This window comes from Danio rerio, chromosome 3 (assembly GCF_052040795.2).
Source record: "Danio rerio strain M-AB ecotype USA chromosome 3, GRCz13ab, whole genome shotgun sequence".
Classification (NCBI taxonomy): domain Eukaryota; kingdom Metazoa; phylum Chordata; class Actinopteri; order Cypriniformes; family Danionidae; genus Danio; species Danio rerio.
The window spans coordinates 6,748,180-6,767,228 of NC_141023.1; the positions used below are offsets into that span (position 1 = coordinate 6,748,180).

General features: G+C 39.7%; 2 protein-coding genes across 4 annotated transcripts in view; both read right to left on the bottom strand.

Annotated features, from left to right (window-relative positions):
- Positions 1-873: 873 nt before the first annotated feature.
- LOC147845487 (uncharacterized) lies at positions 874-18,870 on the bottom strand. Of its 3 annotated transcripts, none has more exons than XM_087243672.1 (3): positions 18,670-18,870; positions 16,378-16,482; positions 874-5,697 (listed from the first exon to the last, which is right to left on the bottom strand). In XM_087243672.1, the coding sequence occupies exons 2-3, from the start codon at positions 16,406-16,408 to the stop codon at positions 4,409-4,411; spliced, it is 1,320 nt and encodes a 439-aa protein (XP_087099798.1). In that variant the 5' UTR covers positions 16,409-16,482; positions 18,670-18,870; the 3' UTR covers positions 874-4,408. The 3 variants fall into 3 exon arrangements, with proteins under 3 accessions (XP_087099798.1, XP_087099800.1, XP_087099799.1); XM_087243674.1 differs by lacking the exons at positions 16,378-16,482; positions 18,670-18,870 and adding exons at positions 12,007-12,050; positions 13,203-15,241 and having other exon boundaries at positions 874-10,055; XM_087243673.1 differs by lacking the exon at positions 16,378-16,482.
- LOC100538160 (uncharacterized) overlaps positions 12,698-19,049 on the bottom strand; it is a 58,594-nt gene continuing 52,242 nt past the window's right edge. The window contains exon 3 of the transcript XR_015480227.1: positions 12,698-13,202. The gene's annotated coding sequence lies outside the window, so the exon portion shown is untranslated. The remainder of the gene's footprint in view (positions 13,203-19,049) is intronic.

Genomic DNA, 19,049 nt, shown 5'->3' on the forward strand with positions numbered 1-19,049 from the left:
CGCCTCCGCTATCAGTGTGCTGTGTACTACTGCCATCTAGAGGACAATCACAGCAACAGCGACTTACAGCGGTCACCGGGCGCCAGGAGGAAATCAGCTTCAGTAAATTAATGATTTCAGATTTAATGTTAAGCAGACAATAAATACATAAACACAAACAACAACAAACCTTGAATACGTCTTAAGTTCAACTCATCATAGGACAAACATAACATTTCTAGCTGGTACCCCACACAAAGAATGCTATAGTAAAATGTAGTAGTAATTGTAATATATATTAATCTCCATCAACAGCTACTATATGTCAATGCTGTAGATTTAAGTTCAGCAGCTGTTTAACTTTAAACACATTTTTTATTATGTTACCTGTAAGCACAGTACAGTGTTAATGTTCAAACTGTATTTATCATGTTTAAAGTGTCTGACAATCATAAATACTCTTATTAGCAATAAATCTGCTTTCACACTTTCTTTCTGAGGTGGTAATCGGTGTAAAAAGTTTGAGAACCACTGCGCTGAATAATCTTTCTGTCCTGTAGATAATGGAAAGAAGACAGAGACCTCTGCTCACCCCATCTGATACATACATACATACAGTTGAAGTCAGATTTACTAGCCCCCCTGAATTATTAGCCTTTATTTTTATTATTTTTATTTATTTATTTTCCCCCATTTTCTGTTTAACAGAGAGCAGATATTTTCTACACATTTCTTAACAGTCGTTTTAATAACTCGTCTTTAATAACTATGGCTGGTATCGTTCCAAGATTTTCGATACTGATACCCTGAATTCGATACCGGTTCAGAACGATACTTTTTTCGATACTTTTATTTTAAGAAATATATTTTAACAATATTACAAAACTCATAATCTCTGAGAAACTTTGGTTTTATTTTTTCAGGATGTTTGTGACACTTTTCACAGCAGGCTTATCTCTAAGACCAATAAACAAAAAAACAGAAGCACAAAATGAACAAAATGTAGTTACCACGATAAATTAAAGCACTTTTAAGTCAATCAATTTTAAGTATATGTGAGGCTTACCGCTGCTTAAAGGTTTAGTTCACCCAAAATATTAAATTCTGTCATTAATGATCTTCGAATGAAAATATTTTGGATTTAATCGATTAGCTTTCTGATCCTCCCATAGATAAATCATTGAATAAATTTATTTTAGACTGTTGTTGGAGACCTTTACAATTAAATATGACCCTATTTCATGTATAATGGGGCTCTTTATTGGATTGATGATTGTCTGGAACTCTTCCCACACTGAGAACATGTGAATGCTTTCTCTCCAGTGTGAATCCTCATGCGAGTCTTTTTGCATGCCAAACTCTTTCCACACTTCTTCACTAGACCTGAAATAAAAGTAGGATTGCATTTAAATTAAATGATTAAAATATGCACAGGCACTTTTCTTTAAAAACAGACGAAACTTTGACTATTCTAACAGAAGTTAACACCTAAAACAAACACACAAACACAATCATACAGGTTGTAGAAAGGAGTAAAGAAAGAGTTTGAGAGAGTTTAATAATGCAAGTCACAGGATTTGTCAGACCTTTTCAACAAACCAGAAATGATAAACTCAACCCTTCTATTGTTTCTTCAGGCTTACATATAATTTACAGCAATTCAGTATTAATCTGGAGGCATTACCTGTGTTCCTTCTGTGATGTGGAGATCTCCCTCTGCCAAGCTGGGTTCCCACATGGGTACACTGATAGTTGGTCTGTTGTTCACGTGAGGCTTGAAGTCAGGAGATTCACATTTAAGACGACAAAAGACTGCAGTCATGTTGACTTCTGGCTTCGCGGCACACTAAACTCAACTAGACACTCAACGAAATAAAAAGTAACAGATGTGGAAGTTTGGATTTGGACAACTAATCAGAATTGGCCATCAAGACCTGACAGTGTAAACGGGCCTAAAAGCATGTGGAAAGCAGGGGTGGTTTTGCCTTCTCTATTTGTCTGTGGTTGCTGTGCGTTTATACATGAAAGAATTGGCCCAGTGTGAATATATTTGATATTAGCAATAATTAAAAGTTTTACATCGTCATCAAAATGATTCAGATACAGTCACTAATATTCGATGTATTACCTTACTTGGAGTGTGTTTCAATTAATACTTATTCAGTTTATAACTTAATTTCAGTAATATTACTCATTTATTCGTTATGATTTATTTACAATACAGTTTGTGAAGTAATATTTTCTGTCTTTTAGTCGATATATTATATGAGACTTGCTTTGTTTACTAAATAAGTGGATCTAATTGGATTTTCATTGTAAACATTGAATAAAAGTTAAAGGTATGACTTTTTATTTCATATATTAAGTGTTTAGTTACGACACTCCCAAAATCATTCTGCATAAACCTGCAGATCTTCCACAAAATTCTGCGCAGAAACAGCTAAACATATCTGCAAATTCTGTCTGGCCCTCGGAATGACTCCTCACGTTATGACACTTAATGGTGAAGTTTAAAGTATAAAAGTTTAATGGTAATAAAAAACATTTCACATTTGTTTGATTAAATTCATAGATAAAGCAAATGAAAGGAGGAGAAAAGTTTTCAACATTCATTCATCCCACACGTGACAAACATTCATGGCAAACCAATGCAAGATTTCATTTCATGATTAACGCGTTGTTCAATATAAACAGTTTCAGGTGTCATACAAGTGTCGTGTAGTGAAATTAAAAGTCTGTCTGTTGATTTTTAATGAATGGATTTCAGAAAGGATTCATTTCTGTCTGGAAGAAAAGTTTGTTACTCATTTGTTCTGGAGTTAATTGGATGTTGAGTGAGTCCTTGTGTTCATATTATCACACGTGTGTAACGTACAGTCCAGAGGAAAACTAATTTCGTTATGACCCCTAAAAGGCACTGGGTCAGTCCACATGAGTTTATGACCCCTGGTGCCATCAAGACGTTGGCCAGAACAAGAGTTGTCCCCCCTTTAAAGACATTGATATTTACACCTGTATACGCCCTTTTCAAGACACTAGATAAACTAAGAATGCATGAATTATGTTTTATGTATCTCTAAAATAGTCCTGTTTGGTGTCTTTCTTCTCCATACATAATTCTCATGATCTAAAACATAGGATGATAACTTGTATGCTTGGTGTAGTTTCAAACCATGAGTTAAAGTTTTGTCTGTCTGTCTTGGGACTGTATGCACCAGCTGGGAGAACAAAGAAAGTTTCCTGCTCGACTGTTCCTCTCATGCCAATGGTCAGTCAGGAGAGACTGAGGGTGCTTTCACACCTGTGAATCGATTCAGTTGTTCCGAAACAGAGATTACAATTGTTACATTGTTGCTCTTTGCTCTTGGAGCGGTTCGCTTTTACACTGCAAAGTTTCTAATCGGACCAAAAGAGCTAAAACAAGTCACGTGCGAGTAAACTCTCCTCACATTGGTCAGAGTGTCAGAGTTTATTTTGCAGTGTCCCGCTCAGCTGTCAGGAGAGGTGGTGGTTTGGTGGTAATTGACAGAGAGCACGCGACGTGTCTGAGGAGAGACGTGGTAGGGAGGGGTGAGAAGGGTGCGCGACGATGCCTATTTGAGGACCGGGAGGGAGACGCGAGATTACCGGGAGATCATGACTCGTTTGTGGGCATCCGGAGACTCAAGAAACTTCCCGCCCTACTCATAATTCCCTCTTCATATAGCCGTAAGCCTATTACATATCCATAAAACACAGTGATATAACCGCGCTCGGATCGGATCGCTTTCTCACTGCAATCGAACCGCTCCAGGGTTCGTTTCAATCGTGCCGAAACCACCTCATTCAAGCGATCTCGGAGCGATTACTTTGGCGCGGAACAGAGCACGATTACCCTGTTCACATATGCCAAACGAACCGCTCTAACTGGGCAAACGAGATACGTTCCGAAACAAAAGTGTAGGTGTGAAAGCACCCTAAGAGTCACCTGTTCAATGTCTTTAAATACCTCTTACACCCATCAAACCTTTGCAAAAAGGTCTTGGCGGAAGGTCTCCACAGAAGAGCCCCTAATGGGGCAGATCGCGTTTCTGTACTCACGTGACTCGCCCGAGTCCACGTTTCTTATTTTCCAGCAAATTAAACTCAGTTTGAAGTTGCATCTTGCATATCCTCTGATCAGCGTTGCAAGCTACACCCAAGACAACATCTTTCACACATCAGAGAAACTCTCACAACGAGAGAAAGATATCGAGATCTACCTATGCAAAATGTGAAGAACTGTAATGTTTCTCCTGGTGTTAAGATTTTGTTCAGGAGTGTAAGTTAATTCTGAATATTCATAGTCAATAATAACTCGTTATTGTTGATCATTAATATTCAAAAACTGAGCTAATTTCACTACAGGTGTCTGGATAGATTATTTAAAGAGAAACAAAGCAGATACTCTTTAGACTATGGCGACCCTTACACCTTCAAGGTTACAAGGCTTCTCTGTAGCGTGAATCCTCTCATGTTTTTTCAGATTCCTTGAATCAATGAATCTCTTGTCGCAGTGTAAACACATGTAAGGTCTCTCTCCAGTGTGAAACCTCTCATGTGTTTTCAGGCTTCCTGATCTACTGAATTTCTTGTCGCAGTGTGAACACGTATAAGGTTTCTCTCCAGTGTGAATCCTCTCATGTGACTTCAGGCTTGCTAACTGTCTGAATCTCTGGTCACAGTGTGAACACTCGTAAGGTTTCTCTCCAGTGTGAATCCGTTTATGTGTTTTCAGGGTTTCTAACTGGCTGAAGCTCTTGTCACAGTGTGAACACATGTAGGGTTTCTCTCCAGTGTGAATCCTCTCATGCGTTTTCAGGCTTCCTAATGTACTGAATCCCTTGTCGCAGTGCGAACACATGTAAGGTTTCTCTCCAGTGTGAGTTCTCTCATGTGTTTTCAGGTTTTCTAACTGACTGAATCTCTGGTCACAATGTGAACACGTGTAAGGTTTCTCTCCAGTGTGAATTCTCTCATGTCTTTGCAGGCTTCCTAATGTACTGAATCTTTTGTCACAGTGTGAACACTTGTAAGGTCTCTCTCCAGTGTGAATCCTTTCATGTGATTTCAGGCTTTCTAACAGACTGAATCTCTTGTCACAGTGTGAACACTTGTAAGGTTTCTCTCCAGTGTGAATCCTCACATGTGATTTCAATTTTGCAGCCGTAAGAAAGGTCTTATTACACTCAAAGCACACATACTCTCTCACACCGGTGTGGATCTTCTGATGACTTCTTAAAACATTTTCATGTCTGAAACTCTTTCCACACACAGTGCATGAATAAGGCCTCTCCTCTGTATGAACTTGAAGGTGTTTCTTCAGGTATGAAGCCATCAAAAATGTTTTGCCGCATTGATCACATTGGTGTAGTTTCTCTCCAGTGTGGGTCAGCATGTGTTTATTATGGGTTGATGAGGTTCTGAAACTCATCCCACACTGAGAACATGTGAATGGTCTCTCTCCAGTGTGGATCATCATGTGTGTATTATGGGTTGATGAGGTTCTGAAACTCATCCCACACTGAGAGCATGTGAATGGTTTCTCTCCAGTGTGGATCCTCATGTGATTTCTGAAACTGTGTTTGTCTGCCAGACTTATTCCACACTGAGTGCAGGTGAAGCCTTTTTTGCCTTTCCTCTTCAGTGAGTGAGTATTTTCTATGATTTTCTCATGACGGCGTGTCTCCTCCATCAGGCCTGAAATAAATATAAAAAGACTTTATTTATAAATTAATTATTTAAGAAAGTGAAATGTTACCACCACTAAAGTTTCATTTATGATCCCTCTTGGTGTATTTTTATACCTTTAATTTCATAAGCAAGATACACCGATCTTCATTCATTCATGCATTTTCTTTTCAGCATTTGGCTGATTTATACTTTTGTAACTGCCATGATTTAATGTACTCGCTATTCTTGCCATAATTAGAGTCACCACAGGAGGGCGATCTAGACCGATAGGATTTAAGTAAGACAAAGCAGAGTAAGAGCAATTCACGTTTGTTCACAAGCTAACAGGTACTGCTCGAAAGAATGCTTTGAGCTTTTAGTATCCCTTCGGCAAGCAGAGCGAGGTATGTTTTGTTTATTGTTTGATTTATTTGGAAAATGTTAGATGTTTTGTGAATTTATTTGAGTCTATTTTTCTATGTTGTTTGTTTGTTTTCTCTGCTTTTGGTGCTTCAGTGTTTCAGTGCTTTGATGTTTTTGGTGCTACAGTGCTACATGGTACTATGATATTATGTGCAAAGAAGTATGTGCAAACCGGTAAAGATGAGAATTGATGCTTGTATACAACAAAGAACTGAGACAATCAAGATTTCTGTGATGAACTTTATTGAATCCAAGTAAACTATTTTAAATGCACCCGTCAAAAACTCTCTGCCTATTTATTGAATGCTGAAGGGCTGCTACAACTTCTGTGTCAAGCGCACGCGTATGCTTTGTCGCAGCCTACGCGAGGACGCATAGCCCCTCGCTGTGGCCATCGATGTCGCTGAAAGACACCTCTCAAAAAACGTAATGCGTAGTGCAAGCTCTGTCATTGGTAGTGCTGACAACTGTGGGCAGACATGAGAGCCGCGCAGGCATGATGCAGTAGGTGTTTACAAGTTTACAAGAGTCCTGTGAAGGAGCTCTGGATGGAGACTGCTGTTTTGTGTTTACCTTGTGATTAAGGTTGTTGCAAGTTCTCCATTTCCCACCTCAAAATGAGCGAATTTGAGCCACTTAAGAAAGCGTACATTAAGGAAGCGTTCAGAAAAAACAACACCAGCGAAGGAACTCGACACAGAGAAACAGAAGCACCTGCTGCCAGCTAGAGTTTTGAAAGGGTTTTGCTGAGCAACAGAAACAGAGTGAAGAAGTATAAATGCACAGCTATGCACGTTGCATGTGCCAAGGGTCACGCCGAAAAAAACTTGACACGGAAGTATAAACCAGGTTTTACAGGCCCTTTATTAATCCAGGGTCGGCACAGCGGAATGAACCGCCAACTTATCCAGCATATGTTTTATAAACACTCATACACTGCTGACAATTTAGCCTACTCATTTCACTTGTACTGAATGTCTTTAGACTGTGGGGGAAACCCGAGTACCCGGAGGAAACCCAGCCGAGCACAGGGAGAACATGCAAACTCCATACAGAAATGCCAACTGACCCTGCGACCTTCTTGCTGTGAGGCGACAGCACTTCCTACTGCACCACCGCGTCACCCTACACTGATCTACCATTAATTAATTTGAAAACACTTGTATAATATTAACTGTATTACCGTTTCGTCATTACCTTAAGATGGTTTTACACATATTTGGACAATGCATTTATAATAATGTGTTGCTCTTAAAGTGGTGGATTTATAATCCCTAATCTCTTTTAATATTAAAGTTATGAAAGATGTTTGTATTTGAGATCTGAAGAGCGACTGATGCTCTGACTGAATGCTGTCATGAATGCAGTAATGATGTAAGCACAGATTCCAGAAAATAGTTCTGCACTTATTTCATAATTACTTTCATCAGGAGATCCAGAATTTGATGTTTTGTTCTATTCTGAATTCATGCGAGTTTAATTTTGCTTGTGTGAATGTACTAGGCCTCTTCCATGAACCACCACTTTATCGTGGTGGAGGAGTTTGAGTGGCGGAGTAATCCTAAGAGCATTTTTGGTGGCAGGCTAATATCTCTGGTAGGGTCTCCTAAGGCAAAAACCCTTTATGAGTACAACGACATCAAAGACTGTGATGTCACCCGGCGTGGCACAGCCGGGGCCCCAGCCTGGAGCCAGACTTGGGGTTGGAGCTTGTATGCAAGCGCCTGGTGGCTGGGATTTTTTTCTTACAGAACCCGGCAGGTCTTAGCCCGAAAGAGCGATGTGGAACCATCCTTTTGCAGGTCCACCACCAGCAGGGGGTGCCATAAGGGGCCGGTGTATTGTGAAATGGGTGGTGGTTGAAGGTTGGGACCACGACAACCCGATTGTTAGGCACGGAAACTGGCTCTTGGGACATGGAATGTCACCTCACTGGGAGTCAAGGAGCCCGAGCTTGTGCGGGAGGTAGAATGGTACTGACTAGCGATAGCTGGGCTCACCTCCACCCACAGCTAGGGCTCTGGAACTCAACTTCTTGAGAAGGGCTGGACTATCTTTTACTCTGGATGTGCTCACGGTGAGAGGCGGCGGGCTGGTGTGGGCTTGCTTATAGCTCCCCAACTTAGCCGCCATGTGTTGTAGCTTTCCCTGGTGAACGAGAGGGTCGCCTCCTTGCGCCTTCGGGTTGGGGATAGGTCTCTCACTGTGGTTTGTGCCTACGGGCCAAACACCAGTGCAGAGTACCCGGCTTTCTTGGAGTCCTTGGGAGGGGTGCTGGAAGGCGCATAGACTAAGGACTCCATTGTTTTGCAAGGGGACTGCCCTCGTGGATAATGACAGTGATACCTGGAAAGGTGTGATTGGGAGGCACGACCTTCCTGATCTGAACCCGAGTGGTGTTTTGGTTTCAGACTTCTGTGCTTATCACAGTTTGTCAATAACGAACACCATGTTTAAGCATAAGGGTGTCCATCAGTGCACATCGCACCAGAACACCCTAGGGTGGAGGTCAATGATCGATTTTGTGGTTGTATCATCTGATCTCTGACCATATGTCTTGAACACTCTGGTAAAGAGAGGGGCAGAGCTGTCAACTGATCACCACCTGGTAGGGAGTTGGATCCGCTGGCAGGGGGGAAAGCTTGACAGACCTGGTAGGCCCAAGCGTATTGTGAGGGTCCTCTGGGAATGTCTTGCTGAACCTCAAGTCAGAGGGATTTTCAACTCTCACCTCTAAAAGAGCTTTGACAAGATCCTGAGGGAGGCTGGAGACATGAAGACTGCGTGGTCCATGTTCTCTGACTCCATGGTTAATGCGGCCGTGAGGAGCTGGTGGTGGACACCGGAAGTAAGGGATGCCGTCAAACTGAAGAAGTTTTGCAGGACTCCAGAGACAGCTGATGGGTATCGACAGTCAAAGCGTGCTGCAGCCTGGGTCGTTGCAGAAGAAAAAACTCGGGCCTGGGAAGAGTTTCGGGAGAGCATGGAGGAAGACTATCGGTTGGCCCCAAAGAGATTCTGGCAAACTGTCCGGCACCTCAGGAGGGTAAAGCAGCTCCACATCAACGCTGTTTACAGCGAACGTGGCGAGCTGTTGACCTCAACTGGGGATGTGGTCGGGCTGTGGAAGAAATACTTTGAGGATCTTCTTAAACACATCGACATGTCTTTCATTGAGGAAACAGAGGCTGGGGATTCAGGGGTGGACTCACCTATTGTGGGGCTGTTGTGGCTGACACATCTTAACAACAACGCATGGAGGTCAGGGACAGTACCTCTGGACTGGGCAACTGGGGTGGTGGTTCCCATTTTTAAGAAGGAGGACCTGAGGGTGTGCTCTAACTATAGCGGGATCACACTCCTAAGCCTCCAAGGGAAAGTCTATGCCAGGGTACTGGAGAGGAGGATCCGGCCAATGGTTGAACCTAGGATCCAGGAAAAACAATGTGATTTTTGTCCGGGCTGTGGCACACTGGAGCAGCTCTATACATTCACTCCGGCAGGGCTGCCCCTTGTCATCAATTCTATTAATAATTTTATGGACAGAATTTCAAGGCGCAGCCTTGGGCTGGACAGGGTCCGGGTCGGGAGCACAGGTTTTCATTTCTTTTATTCGCAGACGATGTTGTTCTGATTGCTTCATTGAACATGGACCTTTAGCATGCACTGGGCTGGTTTGCTGCCAAGTGTGACGCGGCTGGTATGAGAATCAGCACCTTCAAGTCTAAGGCCATGGTGCTCAACCGGAAAAAGGTGATTTGCCATCTCCAGGTTGGAAGAAAATCCTTACCCCAGGTAGAGGAGTTTAAGTGTCTCTGGGTTTTGTTCATGAGGGAGGGAAGGATGGTACGTGAAATTGACAGGCAGATTGGTGCAGCGGCAGCAGTAATGTGGTCGATGTACTGGTCCATTGTGGTGAAAGAGCTGAGCCGAAAGGCAAAGCTCTCGATTTACCGGTCAATCTAAAGCTGCTTTTCCACTATCGTGCCAAACCGTTCTAAGAACACTTCGGTACGGTTACGGTTGTTTCTCCACTGAGCCTGGAACGGCGCGGCACGATTACAAACCGTTCTCGGCCCGGAATTCTCGGCACGGTCAGACAACCGTGCTAAACTCTGCTGACAGATTCTGTGTGTTGACGTCGCGACTCGGTTGCTAAGCTACCACAGCTGGCTCAGCAGAAGCGCGCTAGTCATCAGACATCCTCAATAAACTACAGTACATTTAATATAAAATAATGATCCAGGTCTAAACGATACAGTTTGAAAAGGGTTTTAAAACCATAGAGCAGTCTCTGGCAGAGAAGTGAATAACTCATCACATTCTTACGAAGATATTTTATTCATTAAAGTTATTATTTTATTGACTTGAATACAGACCTACTTCGCCTGCCTGAATGTGAGTTTATTGCACGCAGCGCAGTATTTCACAGCACAAAACTCGCTCTGATCCGGGAGAGAGATGCCAGCGATTTGCGCTGCTGACTTTTTTTCCTGCTGCGCATCGAATAAAGCGAATAAAGTCACGCTTTGCATCGTCGATGTCCAAATTCCACAACAACATCACCCATGAAACACGAACTTGCAGACTCTTTAAACAACGAGGAAATAATTGCACTTTTTAATTCAAAGCCAGGACAGCTTGTTAATACCGGCGAGACCACCTGAAGGACGGCGTGTTCGTGTTGTAATGTCGGCAGTCCAAAAGACTTTGCTTGAAAGCTTTACGGAGCGGCACTGTAACTGTCCAAGGTACTGTTGTATGATTTATATTATAGCATATGCACTAATAAACAAGTCAAAAGAATGAATGAATTAAATAAATATGGATTCTTAAATGTCAGAATTGCTTTTACTTTTATAAAAATTAAATGAGCAATTTTCATCATTTCAGCTATAGGCAATTATATGATTCAGTTATACATAAGTTATATGACATTTATGAGGCATATAACATGTTTCTGTGTTTTTGTTTTTTTGTGGTGATCTTTAATATAGCTACGCAAATATTTTCTACAACGTCTAGCAATAATTCGCCTACAGCTTTTTAGTTAATTATGAGCACAAAAATAATTATAATAATAAAAAATAAAATGATCAAAATAAAAAGATAATAGAGCAGCATTTTGCTAAATATAATAGTGCTTTATATGCTTTAAATCCTGCAATATATGTGTTGTTTCATATTCGGGTTTTTTTCACTTGCTGCATTCGTTATTTAATGTTTGAATAGTAAAACAAATAACAGCCATCGCTTAATTGGTTTCATTTTACCATCAAAATGTAGTATATTTTATATCATTCTCAACTTTTGATATAAAAACGCAGTGTAATTTAATTAATTGATAAAAATGAAATATTTATGTGCTGTGTATTTATTAGTGAAAGTGCCCGCTCACCTTTGACAAGGCCTGTCCAAAATTATATTTCTGCCACTATAATGCAAATGCACTATTATTGTTGTCTTATCATTGTTTATTTTTCTGTTATGTTCAGAGATTTTAAATATTATTTATTTCCCCTCCAATTATTTTTAATCATCACGGTACATTTTGGTCATTTTCCCTCCAAATAAAATTTAGCCAGAGCTGCGCAACATATAAATAAATAAGGGTGCACATTTAGCACCCCTATTTGATAGAGCGGCATAACAGTGTTTAGTCACATGGTTGCTTTTGCTTTTATGAAAAAAAAAAAATAGTTTCGGCTCTTATTTAACTTTAATTGAACAAAGGGAGCCGTTTACATTGCGTTACCAAGGCAACTACTGATGCGTTTTGTGTAATGTTTTAAAGAGCTTTGTCGCAGAACGACAGTGGAAAATGAAACCGTATCCGTGCTGTCTGGCCCAGTTTGGCACGGAATGGAACAGTTCTGTTTAAAGAACGATTCAGCACGATAGTGGAAAAGCGGCTTAAGTTCCTACTCTCACTTATGGTCATGAGCATTGGGTCATGACTGAGGCCCCGTTTACACTAATGCGTTTTAGTTTGAAAACGCATAAGTTTTGCTACGGTTACGCCAACCGTCCACACTACGCCGGAGTTCTCGAGCGCCGAAAACGGAGCGTTTCGAAAACGCTGGAGAGGCCGTTTTCATTTTGAAACGCTGCTGCTCCGTCTCAGTGTGGATGATGGAAAACGGAGACATCTGAAAACGGAGGCGGGGCTGCAGACGTTCGCCTCTCTGATTGGGGCTTTTCCTGAATATTAAGTAGCCTAACACACAGTTCAGTCCTGAATCTTCTCCGTGTAAGTTCAGACTTCGCAAGTTTGATCAAGGCTGCAGTCTCTTCTTCTCAGTTTGATATGGAAAAGCAGACTATACCGAGGACACGGGTAAATCTTCAAAGGGAACAGTGTACTTTATAACTTCATTCACATCACCCTGGCTTCGTTGTTTCACTTTCTCAACAATAAAATGTAAACATGATTTAAGGAACTGCCTATTTTCATTTTAATATTAGCACTTTAGACAGCAGAAATGTTGAGGCGTCGTGCTGCATATATGAGCGTCATCTTCACTGTCTGGATATTTATAACAAAACGGAGCCGATAACAACTGTCTCCTTTCAATTTCAGTGAAAATACGAAACATCCCATCTCTTTTGCTGAGTATCAGTTTTAAGAATCGATAATGGCCATTTTAAAAGTATAACATACAATAAGTTTATACATTATAGGAAATAAAGGCAAGCGATAAGTCAATATACAGAATAGGCTACGTGGTTACATTAATCATTAACTTATCTTTGCGCTCAGCCAAAACACGTTACCTGAGAACAAGTAATAGATTCCAATGCCCAAAGTCAGGGAATATGTCGTTAGATAAAGACAACAAGATGAATGAAATATCCCGTTTAATAAATATAGTGAGATTAGATCCAGCGGGAGATGCTTGATGAGAAGTCCGACTAGCAGAGCTCTCATCTGGGTACATGGGCTGCAGCGCTTGCCCGAGTGTCTGTGTGGTCACGTGATGTGCGTTTTCAGCGTTTTGGTGTGGACGGAGAGCAGTTCAGAAACGCTGGGTAAAACGCGAGTGTGGACGCGGATCGTTTTCATTCTAAAACGCCGTTTTAAAACTAAAACGTACTAGTGTAAACGGGGCCTGAAAGGACAAGATCTTGGATACAAGCAGCCGAAATGAGTTTCCTTCGAAAGGTGGCAGGGCGCACTCTTATGGATAGGGTGAGGAGCTCTGACACTCAGGAGGAGTTCCGAGTAGACCCGCTGCTCCTCCACATCGGGAACACCTCGGGATTCCCATGTAGGAGCTGGAAGTGTCTGTGTAGAGGGAAGTCTGGGGTTCACTCCTAAGACTGCTGCCCCCGCGAACCGGCCCCGGAAAAGGAGCAAAGAATGAATGAATGTACTAGGCATTCACAGATCTCAGTACTTGGATCGGATATTAATTTGATACCACATGTTTTGCTGGATCGGATATCGGACAAATTGATCCAAATCCGGTCTTGCGTGTACGCTATATCCTGTGTAATTTATTAGCCGACAAAAGCCATGTAAGTAGCCTATTATAAGGCACAAAGGTTGACATGTAGGCCTACTATATCCCAAATGTTCTGAAGCCATTCTATAGTTTAATGTGAAGTACAAGTGAATATTCAAATGGGTAAATTCAGGTTCAGTTTAGCGCTTCCCTCTGCTGTGCCTGTCAATCATTCTAGATTCATTCCCAATTCAAACTGTTTGACGTATTTATGACAACACAAAAACTCTAAGATTTTTTGTTCCTGTTAGTTTAAATAATCAGTGGAGAAATACATTAAGTTAAGCATTTAATGGGTTTATTTTGACCTGCAAATAGGAGTTCATTGCAGCTTCAAAACCATGTTGTGCTGTGTGTTAGACGAGCAGATCGCATTCGCAACACTGAAGTAGAGAGGGTTATTACCCGCTTTTCACACACAAAGTAGGCTTACCTGAAAATTTTCATTAGAAAAGGCTCAATATTGCATATGACAGATTCAAAACGCACACAATCTTCCATTTTTCCGCTGTTTTGGAAATGTCGTGCAAATATCAGAGGGCTGCGCGCTGTGTCTCAGTGATACATCAAGTGCTTCATTCACGCAATGACTGCACAGACGCAATGTGCGTAGCTCCGTAAGGTTATTCTAACAATAAGTCTTTGTTCTCTTATCCTTCTGTGCGAGAATATTCTGCCTCGATGTGGTTAAAGTAAAGTGCATCCAGGGAGCGCTTTTATGTTACAGCCTTATTCCAAAATGGATTAAATTCATTTATTTCCTCAACATTCTACACACAATACCCCATAATGACAATGTGAAAAAAAGAGTTTTTGAAATGGTTGCAAATTTATTAAAAATAAAAAACTTGAATAATCTCATGTACATCTGGCCTGTCACACAGCGCTCCCGACCACACGTCTCGATTAATTGAATATTTTTAATCGATTACGGTTAATGAACTATTATTTTATTTACATATATTTTTGCCCTCATAGTTCACTGACAAGTTTTGTACAGTAAATATGCTCACACATTACAAGTGAGAGATTGTGAATGTAGGGTGGATTACTTGCTTTTAAAATAATTGAAGTAAACACACACTATCTACTATCTGTGATTATTTACTGAACATCAACATTGAATAACTGAAATTAAAACACATTGCCTAAAATGTGGCTCTCTGCACCGCACACTCTTATCACCGCTACCAATCCGACCAATCACAAAGCGTGCGCTACTCATTGTTGTGACGAATAAGTACATTTTGCTGACTGGTGCGCGAGTATGTGAAGGCTGCGCTGGACTGTACATGTGCCCATGGCATGCGCTGTTATTATTCACTTACCTTTTCATATGTATTCGGTGCAATTTTAACCCGCTATTTAAAACACGACCGAATATTTTGAATAAGAAGCTGTGATGTAGCCTAGTTGTCAGGTTTGGTAAAAATCTATCCATCTAATGAACTAATCAATCTATTAAAGAAACATTGGCTAGAATTCTGATGAATTTTGATGTGGCGCCACGGAAGAATGAATGTACCGGAAACCATGCACCATGAGCACCGTTACTACACGTTTTATATGAACAGATTCTATTATATAATAGCACTTTAATCACAACTAAGAAATAAAACGCTAAGGATTTTTTCGACCGGCCCGATCAGTGGTTCCAATTTTTACTTGCCCTTCCAAAACGTTTACTATATATATATACACAGTACCTGTCAAGTTTTATTAATTTTTTTTATGTTTTTAAAGCAAAATTATTCAGTTCATCAAGGCTACGTTTATTATATGTAAAAAAAAATAGTAAATTGTTAAATATTTATTACAAATTTAAATCACTGCTTTCTTATTGTAAGTAGTTAAAAAAAATAATTATTTCAGACATTATTGCTTTATTACTATTACTATTAATAACAATATCATTATTAATAATAATAATAACAATAATAATAATAATGTTAGAGTGATTTCTGAAGGATCATGTGACATGTAAAGAGTGGAGTAATGAAGCTGAAAATTCATCTTAAAATCCCTGAAATAAATGATTAAATTAAATGATAAACTATTTTTGAACAGTTATTTTATAGCGCAACATTTCATAATTTGAGCTGTATTTATGATTAAATAAATGCAGTCTTGGTGAGCAGGAGAAGCCGATTTGTATCATATTTAACAATCATTCTGACCTCAAACTTTTGAGCAGTTGTGTTTAAAATATCTTATAGCTGGAAATGTGCACTTTAATTTTAACACCCCACAGACATCGTCACCGAATATAAATCAGACTCTCATACAGAGCCTCATTTCAGTTGTCAAGTTTAGTAAAAATCTATCCATCTATTAAATTAATCTATTAAAGAAACGTTGGCGAGAATTCTGCTTTATAGGCTTAAGTTATAGAGAGACATATAAGCCGAGACTGCATCAGATCATGAAGCAGATCAATGTTGATCTTTCTTTTAAGGTGTCAGTGCAGAAATGAACAAAACAACAGGCCTAATACAACATATTATAGATTAAAATATGAAAAAATTATCAGATGGTAACTTTGGTCAATTTTAATAACGGATAAACAGCTCTCTAATATTTCAATATAGTGCAATTGCTGGATTCACATTTGCCAAACAAACCGCGCTGGCGGAGGAAACGAGACAGATTCTGAAACAAGCGTCTATGTGTGAAAGCACCCTAAGATTGTATTTGCATGCAATTGACAGACAGTCTCAGCCAAACTTTTGTGACAAGACAGCACTGGCCTGACCGGGCCAGTAACATTATGCACACTAACCTGAGCGTCTCGCACGCTGGCCCCGGGCCATCGGGCAGTCCTTATTGTGGCCAATTTATCCAGCACGTTTTACGCAGCGGTTGTCCTTCCAGCCGCAACCGATCTCTGGGAAATAATATTGACATATAACTTATTATTTGCATACGTCATTTTAATAGCAGTAACAGTCTTTTCATGAGCTGCAATATTAGTTTCATCTCAGTAAAAGCATGCTCTTCAGTGATAGTGAACACGGTATCAGTCGCACGATTGACAGCATCGTAACGATTAAAAGAAGGATTAAATAACGTTAGAACATCTCGTGCTTAATGTGTAGATGCAGTGGCAAACACTGTTACCTGAAACCTCTGTCACACCGGCTTTACGGTGAATGCTTTAGTCATAGCCCACTTTAACCACTGGAAGTCTTTTATCCACTCTTCGAAAACTGTAAATGCTGGATTGACAATCATTACATGATCACTAATCAGATGTGCCATTATCTGTAACTTCAGGTGGTTTCTAAAACTAAATCTGTCCGTGTTGTTTTCATTCTCTCGTATCCAGATCTTTACATTTACACGGCTCAGAGATTATCTTGATGGCAGGGCAGGCATTGCGGGCTTTGTTTACTGCAGCAAGTTGACAAGTCAACTGTTTTAAACCATTCCTGAGCGCTGCGTTTGGTGTTTTGAGGTGCAAAGATGCTTAATGTGGTGAACATTTTGCTGTGAAAACTGGTCCCACGGCATCAATTTTATGCAACTAATTTATTAGATTTGCTAGAAATGTTTATGAATTTCTCCAGTAGACCTACTGAGCGGCATTAATGCATCCTGAAGTAAAGTGAAACCGCAATAAACTCCAGCAAAATAAAGTCATTGTATGCAGAACCACAGACCTTCATCTATAAATAGTTTAATTATGAAAACCGTGTTTATCTTAATTGAAACCTCACGCACCATCAGTCAGTCAGTCAGTCAGCACGTCACCTTAAAGTTTAAACAAATAACGCACAGCACTATACGATTACAGAAATGTTTGCGCTGTTAAAATTCACTTACCTTTTAATGCATTATGATGCAAATATAATCCGCTAATAAAAAACAACAACAACAATGACTGAATGTTTTGAATGGGAAGCTGTAATGTAGCCATGGCGAGATGAATCTTGGTGTTGCGCCACGCCATGGAAGAATGAATGTAGCGAAAACCATGATATATTTTAACTGTTTAACTGATACCATTATCTTTTACTGTGCAAAATGGATAAAAAACACTGACCAAACTTTGATTCTTGCTCAAAATTATTATAAATGAGAACCAGAAAGTTGCTGTCTTTATATTTTGTGAATTATGGCTTGCAATTAAACAAATAACTTTGACAGTACATTGATAAATAGTTATTTTTAGCTGATCAATTTACGGCCTATTTTAACACAAAACAATGCATTATCCATTAATTCATGTATTTATTACAATTAAGAACAAATAATTCTGTAAATCATTTATTAGTCATAGTTCAACATTTACTAATGCTTTATTAAAATCCAAAGTTGTTCTTGTTAACATTAGATAATGAACAGAGATTTAACATAACTAACTTTAACTTAAATAATGTTAACAAAGATGAATACCGTAATGAATGTATTACTAATTGTTCATGTTAGTAAACACAATTAATTAAAATAAAATTATTTTAATGTGTTACCTATAACTCTACTTTTTAAACAGAATTACATGACTAGCACATGAAAAATACTACGGTAATTCATAGTAAATACTAAAGTGTTTTTCAACCATACTATAATAAAGTTTACTTATTTATTATAGTATTTACAACCGTGTTACTGAATGCTGCAGCAGTAACTGTGGAGAAATGAGAAAATGCTCTGCATACTGTAGTAAACATGAGTTTTTACTGCAGTAAACTGTGCTGTGTTGTAATATAGTTGTGGTAAATGTAGTACAGTGTTGGTGTTTTGTGTTTATACTACACTATTTCCTATAAATGACTACAGTATTTGTCCATGAGGGTGAAATGAGTGAACACAGCATTTCATTTGCCGCTAATAAAGATCAGACAAATCCTGAAGTATAAGAATGTGTGAAAGTAAACAGGAATCATAACCTGTGCTTTTACCGCGAGAAGCTTTTACATCGAGAGCTTTAATAAAGAGGTTAGTGGCCAAAACCAAGCAAAAACAAAGCTGAAAACCGACACTGAAGAGGAACACAGCCGAGAGAAAAACACTTGAATATTGAGAAAGTAGGAATCTGAACTAATAAATAAGGAGAGAAACACAACGTTACCTGTTTACATATGAACACGGTAAAAGTCCGCTATTCCTGATCGCTTTCACAGAGGAATTGACAGTCAAGAGCCAGGATATAATGAAGAAAGGCAGGAGTTGTGTCGTGTTCGCTAAATAATCTCTCTAGAGTTGATAAAAGCTGAAGTGTAGCCTCTTTGTTTCTTCTCATCTTCAACACGAGTTTAATGTTGCTTGTTCTGAGCTTTTCCTCCAGCGCCTCCGCTATCAGTGTGCTGTGTACTACTGCCATCTAGAGGACAATCACAGCAACAGCGACTTACAGCGGTCACCGGGCGCCAGGAGGAAATCAGCTTCAGTCAAATTAATCATTTCAGATTTAATGTTAAGCAGACAATAAATAAATAAACACAAACACAC